The sequence below is a fragment of the Drosophila innubila genome (genome assembly GCF_004354385.1).
Source record: "Drosophila innubila isolate TH190305 chromosome 2R unlocalized genomic scaffold, UK_Dinn_1.0 1_C_2R, whole genome shotgun sequence".
NCBI lineage: Eukaryota > Metazoa > Arthropoda > Insecta > Diptera > Drosophilidae > Drosophila > Drosophila innubila.
Genome location: NW_022995374.1, coordinates 516887 through 537711, shown reverse-complemented (window position 1 = coordinate 537711; position 20825 = coordinate 516887). Strand labels below are relative to the sequence as shown.

Below are 20825 nucleotides of genomic sequence, written 5' to 3'. Positions count from 1 at the left end.
AAATTTCAAAAAATTTTGATTAAAAATTAAGAATAATTGAAGAAAGGAACTATTTTTGTAAGTTACTATTTTCGATATTTGTACCCATGACTAGCCAGATCAGAAAATTTTGCTCGGTGGCAACCTTTGGACAGGGTGGCTATATTTTCCACACTCGACTCGAGTCGTGTTTTGACAACTTCTGAGATAAACTTAAAAGTGTGTGACGACAACAGAGCTGAATTCTCTGTTTGCATTTGCATTTAGTTTTTGACTTAAGGATCGTTAATTTTCCGCAAATTCTACACAATGGTTGATTTAACTGACGCCGGCTCACCGTTTCAGCAGTCTATTCCCAATCTCGCATTTTATGTGCCGGCTGTTGTTGTTTTTGGATTAGCAGGTGAGTCTCATACGAGGGAGGGGGAGGGGGGATGCATCTATTTAATTGCGTAATGCATGAATTAAAACCCAATATACAAAGATATTGTTGCGTACCAATACAAATATGTATGTATAATAAACCACATCAAGTCCCAAGAATTGGAATTTGGGTCAAAAACTTTCACCTCACAACAAGACGGAAATTTATCCGAGCCCCTCCGTCAATTTTGATAACCTCTGTCTCTGTCTCTCTGCCATTGACTCCGTTATCTGTTATCTGAATACTTAGAGTGCATTATCTGTTTTATTTTTTTGTTTTCAATTAAAATAGTTGGTCATTTTGTGCGTAGTGTATACGTGTACTTTAAACATCCTGCTTATCTTTGATTTTTGCCTACGTATTCAACTTTTCTTGTCTAAAAATATTGGCGCTCAAAAAGTTGTTAAATGATAAGTGCAAAGTGATAAGAATCGAACTCGAGCAAACCACATAAAATACACATATTGCACATTGTTTGTTAGCTGTTTACTTTTTTTGTTTCAGTGTACACTGTACACGTGTGTTGACTGTTGTGTGAGTTGTTGCTGTACAGTGTCTCTCAGCTAATTTGACCCACGAGTCTAACATATTACAATTTTGAATTGAGTTAATATAGTAATGAAAACGAAATGTTAACTTTATTTGAGCCTTGTTATTGTAATTAAGGTTAAAACTTGTACAAAATAAATCCATTTTATTTTCATTTTTATATCGTATCGTATTTAGCCAAAAAAAAAAAAAAAACAATACAGGGTCATCATGTAGTGGGTCAAATAAGACAAGACTCACTGTAAAATAGATTTGTATATATTAGCATACATAATTAAGCTTTCGCTGCATGTTGTTCATACTCAGAGTTGGTTCTTAGCTTTCCTATATAGAGACGAGACTTCTCATTTGGTTCGGCTGATAAGAGTATTATTATTATAGAAATCTTATCGCGTTTGTAGTTTGTTCTTATTTATTATTTACTGACTTCCTCGGACTACCTGTAAAATATGCTGACGCCAACAACAAAATAAAAAGCGCAGCACATATCTCACAAATAATAAAATATAAGCTCACTGAGATTACAAATAAGTGTCAATTTATATTTTAGATTTGAATTTAAGCATTCAGTTTGCCAAGACAGCAGTCTAAACAACACGTTAGTAGCTCTCAATAGTAGCAATAAATGTTTATTTATTTTATATCGCGAGTTTATTAAAATTGAAAATGTATTCATTTTTAAAAATGCAGTTTGATATTATTTGATTTAAAAAAAAAAAAGTTAATCGACTCGCAGCCGGTAGGATTCGAACCTACGCTCCCAGAGGGAATCTGATTTCGAGTCAGACGCCTTAACCACTCGGCCACGACTGCTGTTGACTTTGCTGGTCTAAAGTGCTATTTAAGAGAAAGAGAGTGCGTTTCTCTCTGAGAGCGAATGCTTTGCATTCTATCCAACTTTCAGTTTGCCACGTTGAATTTGCAATACAAATTTTAAATAGTTTTCATTTTATATGAATGAAGTGAATTATATTAAATGTAATTCTGCATGCTGAGAATTTGAAGTAAATATTAGTAAAATAATTCTTTGTTTTTGTGAATGTGTTTGCAAACAATTCAAGTACTTTATATTATCTAAAGTAAAATTCGTAAATATTTAGTAATTAAATATATAAAAAGTTATAAATGTTATAACTTTCACCAAATGCATATTCTTTCTGCACCGTTAAGCAAAACTCTCTGCATAAGCCAAAAAAAGCACGCACACAAGTTGGGAATTAGAAATGGCAGAAGATCCAATAAATCAGCGGGCATTCGCCGAGGATGTGGCCGCTGCAGCTGCTGCTGGCGGGGAACAGGGTTTCGCAATGCCACCAGGAGGCGGTGGACCTGGTAGTCCAGATTTTAAAATGCCCAGTGCCGATGAAATCTGGAAATTGGTCGAATCTATGGATGGTATCTCGGATGAAGAACGTGCTGAGCTGCGCGATAGTATTTACAATCCAAAGCCACCATCACCCGATGACTTCTTGAAGCAGTACGGACATCCAGGCCATAGTTCTAGAGAGTATATCATATTCTTTGTGATGATAGCATTAATATTGCTCGTCTTTGGTAAGCAGAGTTCCCGAGAAAAAGCAATTTCCACAAATTCGCAAAAACAACCCTCGCCAAATGTGACACCTAAACATACAGAATAACATACATATAGTGTGCGCTGTTAAATTACTCACATTATTGAGAATATGTTGGTGTTTATAGGTGTTCGATTTTCGATAAGATAGTAAGAAATCCACCACAAAAAATTTGTTAGTCAAGATAAAAGCTTTTACCACGACAGTCCACTGAGCACGTTGTAGACGAAGCTCTATGCCGATCGTAATTGCTTGATTTGAATTTAGTTTATTTTTTTTTTTAATTTTCGAAATTATTCAAATTTCTTAAGTTATGAGTTCTAGTGACGAAGATTCCATCATTGCACAACTGAAGCGTTCGGTTGAGGCCATTGTGGCCAAGACAGGACCCAATAGCAAATTTGCGGAAGATCTGATGCAAAAAATTGGGAAATTGCAGACCAAAATGGAATCGCTCACTGAAAGCGATCGTCATAAATTCATTAGCGAGATGAAGGGATCCTTTCAGGAAGCAATTGCCCGAATCGAGCGTCGTTTGTTGACGCATTCGAATTTGGCCCAAACCTTTTCAACCTCTATATTTGTAGCTGTGATATTTCTCATCGTCTCAGTATTCGGTTAATTCTATTTGCTCTTATTTGACTAGTAATATTCATATTAACGTTTTACAAACTTTCCATTTCAATTACAGCTCTATTTGGCTTTAAGCTCTACAAATCGTTGACGGAAAAGGAGCTGAAGAAGCAGGAGAAACTTAAGAGCAAACAACAAAAAAAATCCAAGAAGTCCAATTAATCAAGTCTATATAGTTTCTAATACTTCCGGATAACTCTCTTGTAATAAAGTCAAGCAGTAGATTCATTAAATTTATATTAAATTGAGAAACTTGCACTTTTCTTAAATGCAAATCATATTATTTTCCTGTAAATGATTAAATTGTACAAGTATATAATTATGCGTATTGCTTAATATACAAATTATATAGATTGAAATTCAAGTGCATGTTTTATTTATGTATTACCATTACAATTACCATTATAAAATACCATTGAAGCCTCATTAAAATGAGAAAAACATGTCGTGACCGTGTTTTAACGGTTGAACTTGTTGCTGACTCTTCCTTATTTTGGCCTTTAGTTTCATTTATGGCCTGTCAGCACCCAATAAATAAACAACAAATCCCACGTCCGTTGCCATGACAAATAAATAAATCGTTTTGTCGAAGCACCTTCCGTCAGTTGTTTTCTAGACTTATCCACAAAAATATACAAATTAAAATGTCCTACTCAAATCGTAAGTTTTATTCGCTGCATATAGGCATTTGTTTGATTTAATTAATATTTTTATGGTAAGGTTATGGCTTTGATTTCCATTTGCCGGACGGCGGATGGTGTAATCCAAAGAACGACATGTATTTCCGGCGTAGTGTCGAATGGGTTCCGGTACGGAGTGCTGGTGTTGGACGTTCGTTTGCCATTTCCAACGGCGTAATTTATCCGCGCGTCATTGGAATGCTGCCACGCTACGGCGGACACGTGCCCGGTGAGATCTTTAATGTGGGTCACTCCTTTGGACGCTCCACAATCGATGCTAAGCGCTGGCTGGCCCTGCATCGCGATTAAATCTAAATCATTTACAATGTTCTTCTCAAAATTGTTGTACTAAGTTTAAGCACCTAATAAATACTGTTATTGCATCTATAAATCAATTTACAAGTTCTGTCAAGTTTTAAATTTTGCGCCAGCAAGTAACTCAACAGTGTCTGCCAGCCCGTTCTCTGTTGCGACATAACTATTAAAACAAGTTGGCAGCACTACTACAACAAAATATTTTACATTTTCCCAGATCGGAAAATTTAGCAGGCAGTCTTCCACATGAGTGCTGTCCAGTTCTTAGATGAGACAATAACTGTTTCTGGCTGGAAAGCATCTAAATTTTATTTTGTCAAATTTTTATCAAAATATTAATAGCAAAACTTATATATTTTGAAAATAGCCAGCTTTCCAGCTAATAGCAATTTTGTAATTATTCTATCAAACGAAATCTGAAAATAGCCAGAACTAGCTATAAAACAGCTAAGTTGGCAACACTGCCAACTTTTTGTTTATCTTCGCCATTTCACCACTGCTTGCATTCTTTCTTACTGTTTAAATAATAAAAACATGAGTCTAACGCGTCACTTTTTAAATTGCAGGCGTAATTTAATAAATATTTACAGCAGTAGCTTTAGTACAAGTGCAATTAATTTACAAGCTGTGCAACAGGCGACTGGAACTAAGCGAATTTGCATTGTGGGCGCTGGTCCCGCCGGTTTCTATGCGGCACAATATTTATTAAAACAGCTGAGCGATTGTGCCGTGGACATTGTTGAGAAACTGCCGGTGCCCTTTGGATTGGTGCGGTAAGCCGAAAAAGAGGAGGGAGGTGACAGGGAGTTTAGCTTAATTGCTTGTGGTGTTGTTATTATTGACACCATTATCAAATCCAAGGATTGGTCCAACCACAGAGCGAAAGATGCCATTAAAGTAATCTGTTCAAGTGCATAAAATGTTAAAAATGCACTAAGTGCGCAAGTGCAGCAACTCAGATGAATTCACTAATAACAAACCTAGAGAGTGCAGAACGTAAAGGAATTGCTTTTCTCTTTCTCTCTCTCTCTAGCGCTTGGCTCTCCGAGAGCGAGAGCTAGTTGAAAAAGGCACCATATAGGACGAGGTCACCCTTTTATAAATTCACCTTATGTTTACTTACCGCCCACTTGCTCTGGACTCCAAATGGGTGTGGGAAAGGGAGCGGCTGCAACAAGTGCCCACAAGCAGGCGACGATCAGTAAAGCGTGCGTCCACATCTTGAGCCAAGTGAAAAATGCATTTAACCACTGATCACTAGCTGCTTATATATACATATATATTTAATTACTGTGTGTCGGTGTCGCGTGTACGCACTCCAAACATTTCGAAAGTAATCAACTAATGACTTCTAACATTAGGCAAATCAACTTAAGTTCCAGGCTGGTGATATAAATCGGTAGGAACATAGTGGAATTAGTACAGGTTACGTATTTTGATACAAGGTGAATTTACGACAAGGTGGTGTATTCCAATCTATTCAGCTGTCAAAATAAAACATGATATTATTATAACATCATTTATTATCAATTATTTCATCAATAATAAAGTACAGTAAAGTACTTAAGAAATAAGTCTTTAAATTTTTGTTAAAATGTTTTTCAAGATATAAATCGAAACCTATTGATATTTTTTTAAATTTTTTCACTAATTGCAGCTTTGGAGTTGCGCCCGATCATCCGGAGGTGAAGAATGTCATCAATACGTTTACAAAGACAGCGGAGAATCCGCGCTTACGTTTTTTCGGCAACGTAACGCTTGGCACTGACGTAACGCTTCAGGAATTGAGAGAACGTTATCACGCCGTCCTGCTCACCTATGGAGCCGATCAGGATCGCGAGCTGCAACTGGAGAATGAGGAACAGGCGCATGTGTTATCGGCCCGTCAGTTTGTCGCCTGGTACAATGGATTACCCGGAGCGGAGCAACTGCAGCCGGATCTGAATGGCAGAGACGTGACAATTGTGGGTCAAGGTAACGTCGCCGTCGACGTGGCTCGAATGCTGCTGACTCCAATTGACAGCCTAAAGGTTCGTAAAAATTTTAATCATTATACATAGATGTTTCGATGTCAGGGATTAAAACCTTCAAGAAAAACTTTAGCCGGTATTAACCGAATCAAATTAGTAACCTTAACTAAACCATAACCGAAAACCAGAATAATTCAAACCGAAATAACCGATTAGTAACCGATTCATTCACGCTCAGTTTCGGTTCAAGCATCAGTTTTATCTCTTATCTGTTTTCTCATTTCTCCCAGCTCACAGATACCACGGACTATGCACTCCAGGCTTTGGCGGAGAGTAAAGTGGAGCGTGTCCACTTGGTAGGACGTCGAGGTCCTTTACAGGCTGCCTTCACCATTAAGGAACTGCGCGAGATGCTGAAATTGCCAAATGTGGAGACTTGCTGGCGACCCCAAGATTTTACGGGTAACTATCATATACCATAGGAGCAACCGGGTTCAAATTAACCTATAGTATGAAAACGTTGTTTTTTAAGATGTCGCAATCAAACTCACAGATTATATCTTTTTTGACAAGTGTTACACCCTATCCAAATTTGGTTGAAATCGGACTACATTATCATATAGCTGCTATAGGAACAAACGGGTTCAAATTAACCTGTAATCAGATTGTGTATTTGAGACTGCCTGTAACACTCCGACCAAATATATCCTATCCCTTTCAGGCATTGAGGCACAGGTTGGCAAGTTACAGAGGCCACGCAAGCGACTCACGGAGCTGATGCTGAAGAGTATTGGGGAACAGAGCAGCCGTAAAGTGGGAATATCGAATAACAAGCAGTTTCTACCCATTTTTCTGCGTGCTCCCAAGTCCATTGGCCAGCGGCAAATGGAATTTTCCATTACAAAACTAAGAGAAAATGCAGCGGTGGTCACTGAGGAAACGGAAAGTCTGCCCTCCGATCTGATCCTGCGTAGCATTGGCTACAAATCGAGTTGTGCCGATGCTGGCATTAATTTTGATACGCAACGCGGACATGTGTGCAATCAGCAGGGGCGTGTCCTGAAGGATAACAAGGCACAGCTGACAGAGCCGGAGCCGGGACTCTATGTGGCTGGCTGGTTGGCAACTGGGCCAACAGGTGTTATTCTGACCACCATGAATGTGGCCTTCTCTGTGGCCAAAACCATTTGCGATGACATGGCGGCCAATGTTATTGACACCACTTCAGTTAAACCTGGACTCGCACCGGACAACAGACGTATTGTCACCTGGGAAGGTTGGCAGCGCATTGACAAACACGAAACGGAAGCGGGAAAACCGATGGGAAAACCCCGTGAGAAAATTGTCAGTATTCCGGAACTGTTGCGAATCGCTGGTGTCTGAATACATTTAGTTTACATATGTTAACGACATTTAGTTTACATATGTTAACCTTTGTACTTGCTTAATATATGTTGATTACATGTAGTTTACATATGTTAACTTTAACATTTGTTTTACATATGTTGATTAATTAACCTTTATATTTGAATCAAGTTAAACTTGGTGCTTAGAATATTTTGTTATGTTAATGATTGTAAATAAGAAAATATGTTTCTATATAAATATTACATTTTTATAAGAAGTTCCAAGACAATGTCAATAAATAAAACTATGAATAAAGTTTAAAGATACCAAAAAATTGTAGAAATAAACGCAAAGTTGAAAAAAAAAAATATTTTTAAAAAATAAATATATTTATTTAGTTTTTTATAATGTTGATATGCTGATTATTTTTTTAATTAAATATTTGTCCAATGTCACCTGAATCTCTAATTTTGGTATTCTTAGGACTAAGTGTCAAAACTTTTATAAGTAATCGTTTCAACATTGTATTTAAATTGTGCTTAGTTAGAAGCTAGTTTTCCAAATTTCTCGTGTTTTTATAAAAGTTGCAAAAATGGATCATACCACAACGCCTGAACCTCATTTGGTACCAGGGTGAGAGTTTTAGGGGGATCAGTTACGATTGTTTGGTTTATTCGTAAGTCCTCTATTGATAGGTATACTGGTCATTGTGCTCAGAATCGTGATCGCGTGGGAAAATCGTATGGCATCCAAACGCACAAACTACTTATCGATCCGTGTATTAACCATGCGCCGGAACTGATCGTAGCGCCCATAGACGCCAAGCCCGATCTCAAGGATTATCCAACACAGAATGAACTAAGGATCCTTCATGATCGCGAGGAGTTTGTCGACTCCGTTTACAAGCATCCAATAATTCCTGGCTATGCGGGCTTCGTTCCCAACATGTTCACCCAGACGGGCAAGCGATACGTCGCCGCTGCTACCGCCGGAGTCGCTCAACACGAGACGTTGATGCAACGCTATCGTTGTGACAATCGCACTCTCCGACACCGCGACCTTCTTGAGAGCGGGAACGGTCTCTTTGAGCACAAGTTGAACGAGCGCCTGGTGAGTTCAAAAAAGTAGATCAAAAGTGGGACTAACTTCAAACTGTCTTAACTTTATCAAAACTGAACTGATTTTCAAACATAATGTCATTTTGATCATGGTTTGGTCTCTTAAATGATTCTGCATTTCAATTTCGTTGTTCTAGAAAATTTGATATTTTTTGATCACCAAGCCATCTATCATCTAATTTTACAATTTTTCGAAAACTTTGATCTCTCATAACTTTGCTAAAACTTAACCGATTGTCAAACGGAATATCATTTTGATCATGGTTTGGCCTCTTAAGTCACCCTGCATATAAGTTTTAATAAATTTGTTAAAATAAAAATTTTCCTCTAGATCTAGATTTCGGAATTTCATGCTAAAAATGTTTTTTCTTGTAATTTTTTTTTTATTTTGAAATCAACTGTAATAACATGTTTTTTTTTTCAGCTACCGAGAACCTCTTACCGTGCTCCACTGATACCGGTGACTGGTCGTTCCAGAGGCATCAGGGAAGAGAAGTGTCCACCGACGTCGGAAAAGTTGACCTATAGTAAGTTTACGACACCACACTTTCTGGATGATGATGATAAGGATAAGTTCATCATCAACGGATATGCCGCACATATTCCGATGGCCGTGACACGTTTTGGAGAGCCCAGCAAGGTGTTGACCCATCACGCCCTCTGCAGTTTTTCCAACTATATGTATAAGAAGAAGCGGGATAAGTGGTGCTGTGGCCAGGATTTATCCACACCCGCCATTCAATGCCCGCCAGTTGGACACTTTGTGATCTATCACAACGACCATGGCATGAATCCCAGCTATGCGGGTCATGTTCCCGGACATCTGTACAAATACGGTCGGACATACGGAAAGACAACATATCATGCGAAACGATGGCTCGAAATTCACAAGGATCTTTTAGTTCTGCCAGAGATTGCGAATTTGGATTATGAGTACTAGCAACAGTTCAAATTCAAACAATTTCTTTATTTGTGTATTTAATCAGTCATTTATTTGCTCTGAAAAATAAAGAACTGTATTCCGGAAATACCTAAAATAAAATGAACCGTATTTTAAATTTTCAAATTAATGTTAGAAATAGATTGATTAATATCGGTACCGATGCCAACAGTGTCTAATCGATCAAAATGTTAAGGTTTATACGCAGCTGTTAAATTAAAATTTATTGCACCTTTATTTTAAAAAAATCGAGAAAATTCCAACAAAAATTCTAGCTTCAATTTTACGAAATTTGCCAAAACTGGGTGGAATTTTGACAATGTTCCCAAAGTGGAAACCGTTGCCAGATCGGTAAATTCTGCAGGGTGGCAGCCCTTGGACAGGGTGGCAGTCTTCCTCACCAGTGCTGGCAAGTTTTTGGGAGAACAATATCTGTTACTGGCTGAAAAGCATATAAATTTGTTATTATGTGCACTTCTGCACAGTTTTACCAAAAATAGTAATAGCAAAGCTAAGCTGAAAATATATTGAAAATAGCCAGATTTCCAGCTGCTAGCAATTTTAAAATCTTTCTAGCAAACGAACTCTGAAAATGGCCAGAACTAGCTATAAAATATCTAAGTGGCCAACAGTGGTTGACACACAAACAACACATCCTCTCTCTATTGCTTCTACGTCGTTGCAGTAGTGGATTAAGGAAAATAAGTTTTCGTCTGTTTGAGGTATTTAAATTACGTGAATCGTTGTCAATGCCGTGATCAATAATTGTTCAGTGCCTCAAGTGCTTGGCGAAAATGGAAAAGCTGTAGTTGTGAACATAAAACGCGTTTAAAAAAAATCCATGAACGCTAAAAGAAAAAAATATCTTCCGAATCGAGCAATTCAAATACATACATAGTGCCGTACTGTTTTAACCGTAGCGCTAACATAGGCGCCGCAGTGAGTGTAAGCGAGTGAGACAGAGTACTGTACGGAGATAACATACATTTGTGTACCTACCTCTCTTCAAGTGGTGAGTTTGAATTGAATGCCGATTATTGCACCCTGCACAAAATTTGTGGCGCGCGGCATATAAGTGCAGCACTTGGGGCTTAAAGTGAAAAATCAACATGTAACTGAGATTTATATCTAAATTAGTTAAATTTGCTTAGAGAAATTGTGTTTAATATTGTTTTGAAGCAATTAAACTGATTGGCTGTAGCAGTTAAGTTCCAGACAAGATATATATAAGTCGGTGCGACCCTACCACAACTTGTTTATTAAAAGCGAACCAACGAATAAAAATAAAAACAAAAAAATACATATGTACATATGTAATTTGTGTGTTGTAGAAGGTGAGATTTACGACTGCATGTTGAGTTTGCTGAGAGCACTCAAGAATGAGAACGTATAGAGAACTGGGAAAAACCGCCAAAATGGGTTGAGTTTTTGTTTATGCATCGATTTTCCACTCACAATTGAAAATATTGCAGGAAATCATAGGAAATGAGTGAAACGGAATGCATGGCGGAGGAGACAACGACACCAAACGAAGATGGCGATAAAGTAAAACGAGAAGTGCAGCAAACAGTGTTATCGGCCAGGGCTATCGAAGCCAAAGAAATCGATACAATGTATACGGATAAGGATAAGAATAAAGAGAAAACAGTAGATATCCATACGTTGACTCCGTCGACGCCATCACAGACGCCTCCACAGCTGCTGGCGGCTGAAGCAACAACTACAACAGCAACCACAACAACAGCAAGCATACCAGAGAATATATTATCGCCACCCAAATCGGAGCCACAAACGGATGAAACAAATACAGCCACATCCACGTCCTGCTCACCGGCATCACAATCCGAAGATCAGCGATCGCCTGTAGGAGGAGGAGGAGGAGGCGAGGGAGGAAGAGAAGAGAAGCCAACAGTTTTAGTTAAAGAACCAACAACTCCAAAGCAACAGATGCAACTGATGGATCTAAATCTGGATACGGAACTGAATCTGGATCTGGATCGGGCAACGACTATCAATGGCAGAATTCCCAAGTCGGGCAAACCAGGTCAGAATACTACTTCTATTTACTACTACTGTTGCTTATGTTACTACTACTGCTACTATTGACTACTACTTTTATTTATCCTATTACTACTTTTAATACTCCTGATGTTATTCTAATTCTTCTAATTCTCTTACTATTTTTGCTTCTTTTACTACTATTTTTTTTTTTACCACCACTATTACCCCCCTACTACTAGTATTTCTAATGTTATTACTACTACCTTTCCTACTACTACTACTACTATTACTTAATCCTCTTAACACCTCTATTTCTCCTGCTACTCCTACTTTTTTTGCTTCTACTACCACTATTTCTTATCTACTCCGACTAGTATTATTTCTCCTCCTAACACTACTTCTACTACTATTTTGAATTCTATATGAACAGGGCTTAACAAGAAGCTAAATAAATCGCCATCGACATCGCCGAGAGCGTCGCGAGCGAGAAAACCGAAGGCGTTGCCGATGTACGAGAGCGAGATAAGTGCCCACAAAGTGGGAATCAAGCTGTGCATCAAAAAGTCGGACACAGTGGCAACGCCGACGTCGACGCCGACAGAGGTTTCAACAATTTCTGCAGCTCCAACGAGAATTAACAAACCGATAGCTCCATCGAAAACAGCTCGAAAACGAGTTCGGAAACCGAAACCACAGGACAGTGACGAAAGTGAATACGAACCGCGCAAGAAGAAAGCCGGAGGGGGAGGAGGCGGTAACAACAACGGGGATCGCCACAGGAAGATATCAACGCAGTCGGCAGAGACTGCGACTGCGGCAGAGCCAGTGGAGCAGAGTTCTTGGGGCCACAAGTTACCCGAAGAAGTGCTCTTCCGGGTAAAACAAATACAAATATGAGGAAAACAATACTAGGAAATCAGTATTAGGAAACTGTAGCTAATATATTCAAATTGGGAAAAGAAAATCGGCAGACAAATATTAGCAAAACACGAAATTAAAACCGCAAAACTAGGAAACTTAATTCCCTAAACTAATGTCGAAAAATATTACTCAGAAAACGAAAATTTGGAAAATAAAAAGAATTAGGAAACCTAAACTAAGAAGCATTTAATAAGAAAAACAAAATTAGAATAGATAGACAAAAATTAGAAAAACGAATAAATTGGGAGAACAAAAATTAGGAAAACTAAGAAATTGGGAAAACAAAAAATTGAAAGGCAAAAAAAATTTGACTTTCTTATTATTTGTTCTTAATTTTTGTACTCTGAAAATGTTTCTTAGTCAAATTTCCTCTATGAGGTACCGGGAAAACTATTAAATTATAAAATAAAAATATAGAAATTTATATTACAAAAAATACACTTGAAAAGGCTGAAGTCAGAAATATCTAATAATTATAATATTTAATAGAATTAGAAATACTGTAATTAGGAAGCCAAATTGAGTGGATTAAATTTAGAACATATAAAAGATCCTTATTTGAATGATATTGTGTTTGACAGATCTTTCAACTGGCTGTCGATAAGGAGGGCTGTCTGCCCACACTGTTCCGCATGGGTCGCGTCTGTTCCCTCTGGCGACAGGTTTCTTTAAGGCCGACATTATGGCGCACTATGGATCTGAGCACCTGGATCAAGGAAAAGTATCGCACGGAACTCAAACTCAAGTGGTTTGTGGATAATCGATGCAGTGCTTGCACTGAATTGAATGTCTGTAAGTAACTAATTAACTAAAATTGGAATTAAGGAATTTATTATAAACAATTTGTATCATAAACAAATTACAGCCAATTGGAAGATAACGGACATTAATTGCTTCCTGGTGAAACTGTCCAATGGCTGTCCAAATCTGACTGGCATTACGTTATCCGGTTGGAAAGGTTTCACATCGGATCACTTGACCTATCTGGTGGAGAATATGCATAAGCTGCAGCGCCTAGACTTGAGCTCTATCAATGTAAGCTTAAGCATAAATTAGGAAAATAAACTAAAAAAAAATTCTTTGTTTATTTCCTCAATTTTGTTCAGTTTTAATTTTAAGTTTTTATTATAATTTTTTAATTTTTAACTTAATTGTATATAGTTGGCATTAAGTTAATAAATAGTTTAAATTAAATTGAATGTATATTTCAGGTCGAGATGAATGCCAGTAAAAGTGCCGTAGGCGTCAACTCACTTTGCAATGCACTGCAAACAATGGGGAGTCGATTGACCCATTTATACTTGGCCCACAATCGTCTGGCGGGTATACCTAATATTGTCAGCATACTTTCGGTGCGTGGTGTAATTGAATTACAATAAAATTGAGTCAACTTAACAGCTTATTTAATTCTAATACACAGACACACTGTCCGAATTTGACGCTCCTGGATCTCTCAAATGTCACCACACAGGCAACATCTCATGGCGTGTTGTATATCGAAAAACTGCAGCATGGTTGCCAAAACCTGAGGGTATTACGTGTCACCAATTCACACATAACACCAAGCACAGCCGGCATGCAGGAGATTGTAAGTATTAAATAAGAAAGTATGAGAAAAATGAACAGTAATTAAAAAAAATTCAATTAAATTCTGATGCAGAAGGATTATAGGAAAATATAGACAGTAAAGGAAAAAAAATTTAGTTTCAAATTTGAAAAGTCAGAATGAAAATGGGGTCAAATAGTAAAAAAGTTGATATTCCGCAAGGAAATCGGCTAAAATTTGACACAGTTATGCATGTTTGAAGTTATTGAAAAAGTGACAAGGGAAGAGTATGAAGAGATGGACAGTGATTGAACTATGGAAAAAATTGACAGTGATTTAAGAAAAATTTAATTTTCCAATTTTGATGCAGAATAAAAAAAGGGACCAAATAATGATAAAATTGATATTCCGCAAGGAAATCGGCTAAGATTTGACAAAGTTATGAAAGTTTGAAATTTGTGAAAAAGTGTTTAGGAGGAGTATGGACAAAATGGACAGTGATCGAACTATGGAAAGAATTGACAGTGAAGAAAGAAAAATTTAATTTTCCAATTTTAATGCAGAATAAAAATAGGGGTCAAATAATAATAAAATTGATATTCCGCAAGGAAATCGGTTAAGATTTGACAAAGTTATGAATGCTGGAAGTTATTGAAAAAAGTGACAAGGAAAGAGTATGAAGAGATGGACAGTGATTGAACTATGGAAAAATTGACAGTGATTTAAGAAAATTGAATTTTCCAATTTTATGCAGAATAAAAAAAGGGACAAATAATGATAAAATTGATATTCCGCAAGGAAGTCAGTTAAGATTTGACAAAGTTATGAAAGTTTGAAATTTTGAAAAAGTGGAGCAGAAAGGACAAAATGGACAATGATCAAACTATGGAAAGAATTGACAGTGAAGAAAGAAAAATTTAATTTTCCAATTTTAATGCAGAATAAAAAATAGGGTCAAATAATAATAAAATTGATATTCCGCAAGGAAATCATTAAGATTTGACAAAGTTATGAATGCTGGAAGTTATTGAAAAGTGACAAGGAAAAGTATGGAGAGTTGGACAGTGATTGAACTATGGAAAAATTGACAGTGATGGAAGAAAATTGAATTTTCCAATTTTAATGGAGAATAAAAATAGGGACCAAATAATGATAAAATTGATATTCCGCAAGGAAATCGGTTAAGATTTGACAAAGTTATGAAAGTTTGAAATTTGTGATAAGTGTTTAGGAGGAGTATGGACAAAATGGACAGTGATCGAACTATGGAAAAAATTGACAGTGAAGAAAGAAAAATTTAATTTTCCAATTTTAATGCAGAATAAAAATAGGGGTCAAATAATAATAAAATTGATATTCCGCAAGGAAATCGGTTAAGATTTGACAAAGTTATGAATGTTGGAAGTTATTGAAAAAGTGACAAGGAAAGAGTATGAAGAGATGGACAGTGATTGAACTATGGAAAAAATTGACAGTGATTTAAGAAAAATTGAATTTTCCAATTTTGATGCAGAATAAAAAAAGGGACCAAATAATGATAAAATTGATATTCCGCAAGGAAATCGGCTAAGATTTGACGAAGTTATGAAAGTTTGAAATTTGTGAAAAAGTGTCATGGAGCAGAAAGGACAAAATGGACAATGATCAAACTATGGAAAGAATTGACAGTGAAGAAAGAAAAATTTAATTTTCCAATTTTAATGCAGAATAAAAATAGGGGTCAAATATTAATAAAATTGATATTCCGCAAGGAAATCGGTTAAGATTTGACAAAGTTATGAATGCTGGAAGTTATTGAAAAAGTGACAAGGAAAGAGTATGGAGAGATTGAACTATGGAAAAAATTGACAGTGATGGAAGAAAAATTGAATTTTCCAATTTTAATGGAGAATAAAAATAGGGACCAAATAATGATAAAATTGATATTCCGCAAGGAAATCGGTTAAGATTTGACAAAGTTATGAATGCTGGAAGTTATTGAAAAAGTGACAAGGAAAGAGTATGGAGAGTTGGACAGTGATTGAACTATGGAAAAAATTGACAGTGATGGAAGAAAAATTGAATTTTCCAATTTTGATGCAGAATAAAAATAGGGAACAAATATTGATAAAATTGATATTCCGCAAGGAAATCGGCTAAGATTTGACAAAGTTATGAAAGTTTGAAATTTGTGAAAAAGTGTTTAGGAGGAGTATGGACAAAATGGACAGTGATCGAACTATGGAAAAAATTGACAGTGAGGGAAGAAAAATTGAATTTTCCAATTTTGATGCAGAATAAAAATAGGGGTCAAATAATAATAAAACTGATATTCCGCAAGGAAATCGGTTAAGATTTGACAATGTTATGAAAGTTTAAAATTTGTGAAAAAGTGATAAGTAAAGAGTATGGAGAGATTGATCGAAAATATGGAAAATTGGCAATGAAAGATGCAAATGAACAAATAATAATAAAATTGATATTCCGCAAAAATCGGTTAAGATTTGACAAAGTTATGAATGTTGAAGTTATTGAAAAAAGGAAAGAGTATGAAGAGATGGACAGTGATTGAACTATGGAAAAAATTGACAGTGATGGAAGAAAAATTGAATTTTCCAATTTTGATGCAGAATAAAAAAAGGACCAAATAATGATAAAATTGATATTCCGCAAGGAAATCAGCTAAGATTTGACGAATTATGAAAGTTTGAAATTTGTGAAAAAGTGTCATGGAGCAGAAAGGACAAAATGGACAATGATCAAACTATGGAAAGAATTGACAGTGATGGAAGAAAATTTAATTTTCCAATTTTAATGCAGAATAAAAATAGGGGTCAAATAATAATAAAATTGATATTCCGCAAGGAAATCGGTTAAGATTTGACAAAGTTATGAATGCTGGAAGTTATTGAAAAAGTGACAAGGAAAGAGTATGGAGAGTTGGACAGTGATTGAACTATGGAAAAAATTGACAGTGATGGAAGAAAAATTGAATTTTCCAATTTTAATGCAGAATAAAAAAAGGGACCAAATAATGATAAAATTGATATTCCGCAAGGAAATCGGTTAAGATTTGACAAAGTTATGAAAGTTTGAAATTTGTGATAAGTGTTTAGGAGGAGTATGGACAAAATGGACAGTGATCGAACTATGGAAAAAATTGACAGTGAAGAAAGAAAAATTTAATTTTCCAATTTTAATGCAGAATAAAAATAGGGGTCAAATAATAATAAAATTGATATTCCGCAAGGAAATCGGTTAAGATTTGACAAAGTTATGAATGTTGGAAGTTATTGAAAAAGTGACAAGGAAAGAGTATGGAGAGATGGACAGTGAACTATGGAAAAAATTGACAGTGATGGAAGAAAAATTGAATTTTCCAATTTTGATGCAGAATAAAAAAAGGGAACAAATATTGATAAAATTGATATTCCGCAAGGAAATCGGCTAAGATTTGACAAAGTTATGAAAGTTTGAAATTTGTGAAAAAGTGTTTAGGAGGAGTATGGACAAAATGGACAGTGATCGAACTATGGAAAAAATTGACAGTGAGGGAAGAAAAATTGAATTTTCCAATTTTGATGCAGAATAAAAAAAGGGACCAAATAATGATAAAATTGATATTCCGCAAGGAAATCAATCGATTTGACGAAGTTATGAAAGTTTGAAATTGTGAAAAAGTGTCATGGAGCAGAAAGGACAAAATGGACAATGATCAAACTATGGAAAGAATTGACAGTGATGGAAGAAAAATTTAATTTTCCAATTTTAATGCAGAATAAAAATAGGGGTCAAATAATAATAAAATTGATATTCCGCAAGGAAATCGGTTAAGATTTGACAAAGTTATGAATGCTGGAAGTTATTGAAAAAGTGACAAGGAAAGAGTATGGAGAGTTGGACAGTGATTGAACTATGGAAAAAATTGACAGTGATGGAAGAAAAATTGAATTTTCCAATTTTGATGCAGAATAAAAAAAGGGACCAAATAATGATAAAATTGATATTCCGCAAGGAAATCGGCTAAGATTTGACGAAGTTATGAAAGTTTGAAATTTGTGAAAAAGTGTCATGGAGCAGAAAGGACAAAATGGACAATGATCAAACTATGGAAAGAATTGACAGTGATGGAAGAAAAATTTAATTTTCCAATTTTAATGCAGAATAAAAATAGGGGTCAAATAATAATAAAATTGATATTCCGCAAGGAAATCGGTTAAGATTTGACAAAGTTATGAATGCTGGAAGTTATTGAAAAGTGACAAGGAAAGAGTATGGAGAGTTGGACAGTGATTGAACTATGGAAAAAATTGACAGTGATGGAAGAAAAATTGAATTTTCCAATTTTAATGCAGAATAAAAAAAGGGAACAAATATTGATAAAATTGATATTCCGCAAGGAAAGATTTGACAAAGTTATGAAAGTTTGAAATTTGAAAAGTGTTTAGGAGGAGTATGGACAAAATGGACAGTGATCGAACTATGGAAAAAATTGACAGTGAGGGAAGAAAAATTGAATTTTCCAATTTTGATGCAGAATAAAGATAGGGGTCAAATAATAATAAAACTGATAATCCGCAAGGAAATCGGTTAAGATTTGACAATGTTATGAAAGTTTAAAATTTGTGAAAAAGTGACAAGTAAAGAGTATGGAGAGATGGACAGTGATCGAAAATATGGAAAAATTGGCAATGAAGGAAGAAAAATTGAGTTGTCCAATTTTGATGCAGAATGAAAATAGGGACCAAATAATGATCAAATTGACATTCGGTAAGGAAATCGGTAAAAATTCGACAAAGTTATGACAGTTTGAAGTTTTCGAAATAGCGTCAAGAGGAAATACAAATTAATAACACTAAATTTTTAAATTAAATATTAATCTTGGCCGTTTTTTATGTAATATAAAATTGTTTGCCGAAAGGGAGGAAATATACAAATTATTAATGTTTCAGATGGACTCACCTGGCTTTCCCAATCTCGAGGAGCTTTCCGTGGCAGCTCTAACCGATGAATCCCGCATTATAAGCGATGATCACTTGCAGCGCATACTGAAAAGCAGTTCAAAGTTGAAGCTACTCGATGTTCGCAATTGCACGCGACTCACGCACGAAAGTCTCATACGTTTGCCCGCCTGGGATATCAAGCATTTATTCCTTTCGGGCTGCTCGGTTACCCGCGATATGGGGTAAGCTATCATCGGGGATGGCAAATAAGAGTTGACGGTTTTAAAACTGCAGTACAAATTCGAAAGTAACTTCAAAAGTAGGAAAAAGTTAAAAAATCAAATATGTTTTATTAAAAATCGTGCGACTTTTAGTAAAATAATTTGGATATTGACTTTTCCTAACTTTTGTCTTCTCAATATTTTTTTTCCTAATTTATATTTTCTAATAATAATTTTGGCCATTGATATTTTAAACTTACAATACAATGCGAGTTAATAAATTGAAATGATCTACATCTGATCTGAATTTATAGTTCGGGTCTGGAACTAATTGCCTCCAAGTGGGCGCACAGTCTGATTGAACTGGATCTGGCCTGGGCAAATGTACAGCAACCGATAGATAATGCACTGCGTGCACTGGCAGAAAAGGGCAGTGAGTCGCCATTGGCGTAAGTAAATGAATTTCATAATTATAATAGTTTCAAGTGTATAAAATTCAATCTCTTATTTTGGTAGTCATTTAAATCTTTGCGGCTCATCCGTTTCGGAGGAGGCTGTGAAGGAAATACTCACGAATTGTGTGCACATGAGCTCAATTAATCTGGCATCCTGTCGAGGATTACCGCGTGGTGTGAAGCGACTAATGCAAGGACCTCAGGAGCTGCACGAACTGCGTGAGGTGCTTGGCGTGCAATTGAGAGTGCAGTAGAGGACAGTTACTGACAGCAGTCACTGTCACTCTAACTCTCAGAGAGAGGAGTAAAGCAACTATAGATTGCCATCGCCTAGCGCCATGGTGAAATACCATATGGTAGTGATGTAAAACAACTCGATATATTGTTATATTGACTTTTGTAGATTCTATATATATGCATATTAGGGTAAATCTAAAAAATGTTTTTGTTTAAAACCCTTGCATGAGAGAAAATTGTGTTTTAAGGACAATTGGTCCCTAGAATCTATATAATTTTGAAAACTCTGGTCCATACAAGAGTCAGAATCGGACTAAAAACGCTAAAGATAAACATTTTTTAGAATTGACCGTAGATTACGAATTTAGGTATATTTTTTGTACAAGAACCGTTTAATTGATGATTTTACCTTACTATGTCATGTACAAAAATGCATATATGTATATATATAAATTTATTACTTGTTTAAAAAATCAATATCGATTTTTTACATCACTATTATACGGTGACGTATTCCGATGCAAGGTGCGTTCAATAATAAGGTGACGTTTTCTGATTTATCGGCGGTACTTTAAATTAAATTTACCAATCAATATATTTCAACTTATTAGTAAATTCACCTTGTTTTAAAAAGAGAGCAGCTTTGGGGAATACGTCACCTTGTTAGTAAATACGCCTTGGAAGGGTATTTAATTTGTTGCATACTTTAATCGGTTTAAGTTGTAATAGTCGAGAATCGAGAATCGCTTCCAATCATGCTTTGAGTTTGTATTTCTATTTCTAGGCCGCACCCTTCCTTCAGTTTTGTAAATGCAATATGTATTCATAAATTAGTTTTTTTTTCCAACTTTTTCGCGAAAATCATTTACTTTATAAAATATCTAAACTCGTAAATATTTACAGTGATGTGTCTGTAGATGATTGATTGATTAAATTATTTTTTGTCATTTATTGTAATAGAATAGTATATAGTAGTTAAGCTTACTGATGACC

At 35.8% G+C, this 20825-nt stretch overlaps 6 protein-coding genes and 1 non-coding gene across 9 annotated transcripts; 5 read left to right on the top strand and 2 right to left on the bottom strand.

The window, feature by feature from the left end:
- Positions 1-144: 144 nt before the first annotated feature.
- Positions 145-3518, top strand: LOC117784521. 3 transcript variants are annotated; one of them, XM_034622274.1, is made up of 4 exons: positions 1516-1550; positions 1801-1805; positions 2110-2506; positions 3218-3481. In XM_034622274.1, the coding sequence occupies exons 3-4, from the start codon at positions 2176-2178 to the stop codon at positions 3319-3321; spliced, it is 435 nt and encodes a 144-aa protein (XP_034478165.1). In that variant the 5' UTR covers positions 1516-1550; positions 1801-1805; positions 2110-2175; the 3' UTR covers positions 3322-3481. The 3 variants fall into 3 exon arrangements, with proteins under 3 accessions (XP_034478167.1, XP_034478165.1, XP_034478166.1); XM_034622276.1 differs by lacking the exons at positions 1516-1550; positions 1801-1805; positions 2110-2506 and adding an exon at positions 145-382; XM_034622275.1 differs by lacking the exons at positions 1516-1550; positions 1801-1805; positions 2110-2506 and adding an exon at positions 2740-3143 and having other exon boundaries at positions 3218-3518.
- On the bottom strand, positions 1684-1765 carry Trnas-cga. The gene has a single exon. It is a non-coding gene; the product is annotated as a tRNA-Ser (tRNA).
- A 270-nt stretch (positions 3519-3788) lies between the features above and the next one.
- On the top strand, positions 3789-4234 carry LOC117784522 (UPF0605 protein GA14893). The gene is made up of 2 exons (XM_034622277.1): positions 3789-3819; positions 3880-4234. Exons 1-2 carry the CDS (start codon positions 3804-3806, stop codon positions 4146-4148), a joined length of 285 nt encoding a protein of 94 aa, XP_034478168.1. The 5' UTR covers positions 3789-3803; the 3' UTR covers positions 4149-4234.
- Positions 4235-4630: 396 nt separating this feature from the next.
- Positions 4631-7555, top strand: LOC117785063 (NADPH:adrenodoxin oxidoreductase, mitochondrial). Its single transcript, XM_034622951.1, has 4 exons — positions 4631-4927; positions 5812-6184; positions 6415-6586; positions 6846-7555. The coding sequence occupies exons 1-4, from the start codon at positions 4689-4691 to the stop codon at positions 7505-7507; spliced, it is 1446 nt and encodes a 481-aa protein (XP_034478842.1). The 5' UTR covers positions 4631-4688; the 3' UTR covers positions 7508-7555.
- LOC117785064 lies at positions 4703-5402 on the bottom strand. The gene is made up of 2 exons (XM_034622952.1): positions 5278-5402; positions 4703-5056 (listed from the first exon to the last, which is right to left on the bottom strand). The coding sequence occupies exons 1-2, from the start codon at positions 5372-5374 to the stop codon at positions 4968-4970; spliced, it is 186 nt and encodes a 61-aa protein (XP_034478843.1). The 5' UTR covers positions 5375-5402; the 3' UTR covers positions 4703-4967.
- A 458-nt stretch (positions 7556-8013) lies between the features above and the next one.
- Positions 8014-9631, top strand: LOC117784168 (UPF0605 protein GA14893). Its single transcript, XM_034621828.1, has 3 exons — positions 8014-8104; positions 8167-8581; positions 9014-9631. The coding sequence occupies exons 1-3, from the start codon at positions 8064-8066 to the stop codon at positions 9527-9529; spliced, it is 972 nt and encodes a 323-aa protein (XP_034477719.1). The 5' UTR covers positions 8014-8063; the 3' UTR covers positions 9530-9631.
- A 523-nt stretch (positions 9632-10154) lies between these two features.
- Positions 10155-20037, top strand: LOC117785598 (F-box/LRR-repeat protein 6). Its single transcript, XM_034623695.1, has 10 exons — positions 10155-10541; positions 11002-11573; positions 11961-12406; positions 13033-13243; positions 13317-13486; positions 13663-13803; positions 13872-14039; positions 18929-19161; positions 19455-19589; positions 19657-20037. Exons 2-10 carry the CDS (start codon positions 11015-11017, stop codon positions 19847-19849), a joined length of 2256 nt encoding a protein of 751 aa, XP_034479586.1. The 5' UTR covers positions 10155-10541; positions 11002-11014; the 3' UTR covers positions 19850-20037.
- Positions 20038-20825: the final 788 nt, after the last annotated feature.

Excerpts from the sequence above, each read along its gene's own strand:
- LOC117785064 (XM_034622952.1), bottom strand. The coding sequence starts at position 5,374 with ATGTGGACGCACGCTTTACTGATCGTCGCCTGCTTGTGGGCACTTGTT. Across the intron at positions 5,057-5,277 it reads GAGTCCAGAGCAAGTGGGCG|ATTACTTTAATGGCATCTTT; the intron begins GTAAGTAAACAT and ends GCACTTGAACAG.
- LOC117785063 (XM_034622951.1), top strand. The coding sequence starts at position 4,689 with ATGAGTCTAACGCGTCACTTTTTAAATTGCAGGCGTAATTTAATAAAT. Across the intron at positions 4,928-5,811 it reads GTGCCCTTTGGATTGGTGCG|CTTTGGAGTTGCGCCCGATC; the intron begins GTAAGCCGAAAA and ends CACTAATTGCAG. Across the intron at positions 6,185-6,414 it reads CTCCAATTGACAGCCTAAAG|CTCACAGATACCACGGACTA; the intron begins GTTCGTAAAAAT and ends CATTTCTCCCAG.
- LOC117784168 (XM_034621828.1), top strand. The coding sequence starts at position 8,064 with ATGGATCATACCACAACGCCTGAACCTCATTTGGTACCAGG. Across the intron at positions 8,105-8,166 it reads GAACCTCATTTGGTACCAGG|GTATACTGGTCATTGTGCTC; the intron begins GTGAGAGTTTTA and ends CTCTATTGATAG. Across the intron at positions 8,582-9,013 it reads ACAAGTTGAACGAGCGCCTG|CTACCGAGAACCTCTTACCG; the intron begins GTGAGTTCAAAA and ends TTTTTTTTTCAG.
- LOC117784521 (XM_034622274.1), top strand. The coding sequence starts at position 2,176 with ATGGCAGAAGATCCAATAAATCAGCGGGCATTCGCCGAGGATGTGGCC. Across the intron at positions 2,507-3,217 it reads ATTAATATTGCTCGTCTTTG|CTCTATTTGGCTTTAAGCTC; the intron begins GTAAGCAGAGTT and ends TTTCAATTACAG.
- LOC117785598 (XM_034623695.1), top strand. The coding sequence starts at position 11,015 with ATGAGTGAAACGGAATGCATGGCGGAGGAGACAACGACACCAAACGAA. Across the intron at positions 12,407-13,032 it reads CCGAAGAAGTGCTCTTCCGG|ATCTTTCAACTGGCTGTCGA; the intron begins GTAAAACAAATA and ends TGTGTTTGACAG. Across the intron at positions 14,040-18,928 it reads CAGCCGGCATGCAGGAGATT|ATGGACTCACCTGGCTTTCC; the intron begins GTAAGTATTAAA and ends TTAATGTTTCAG.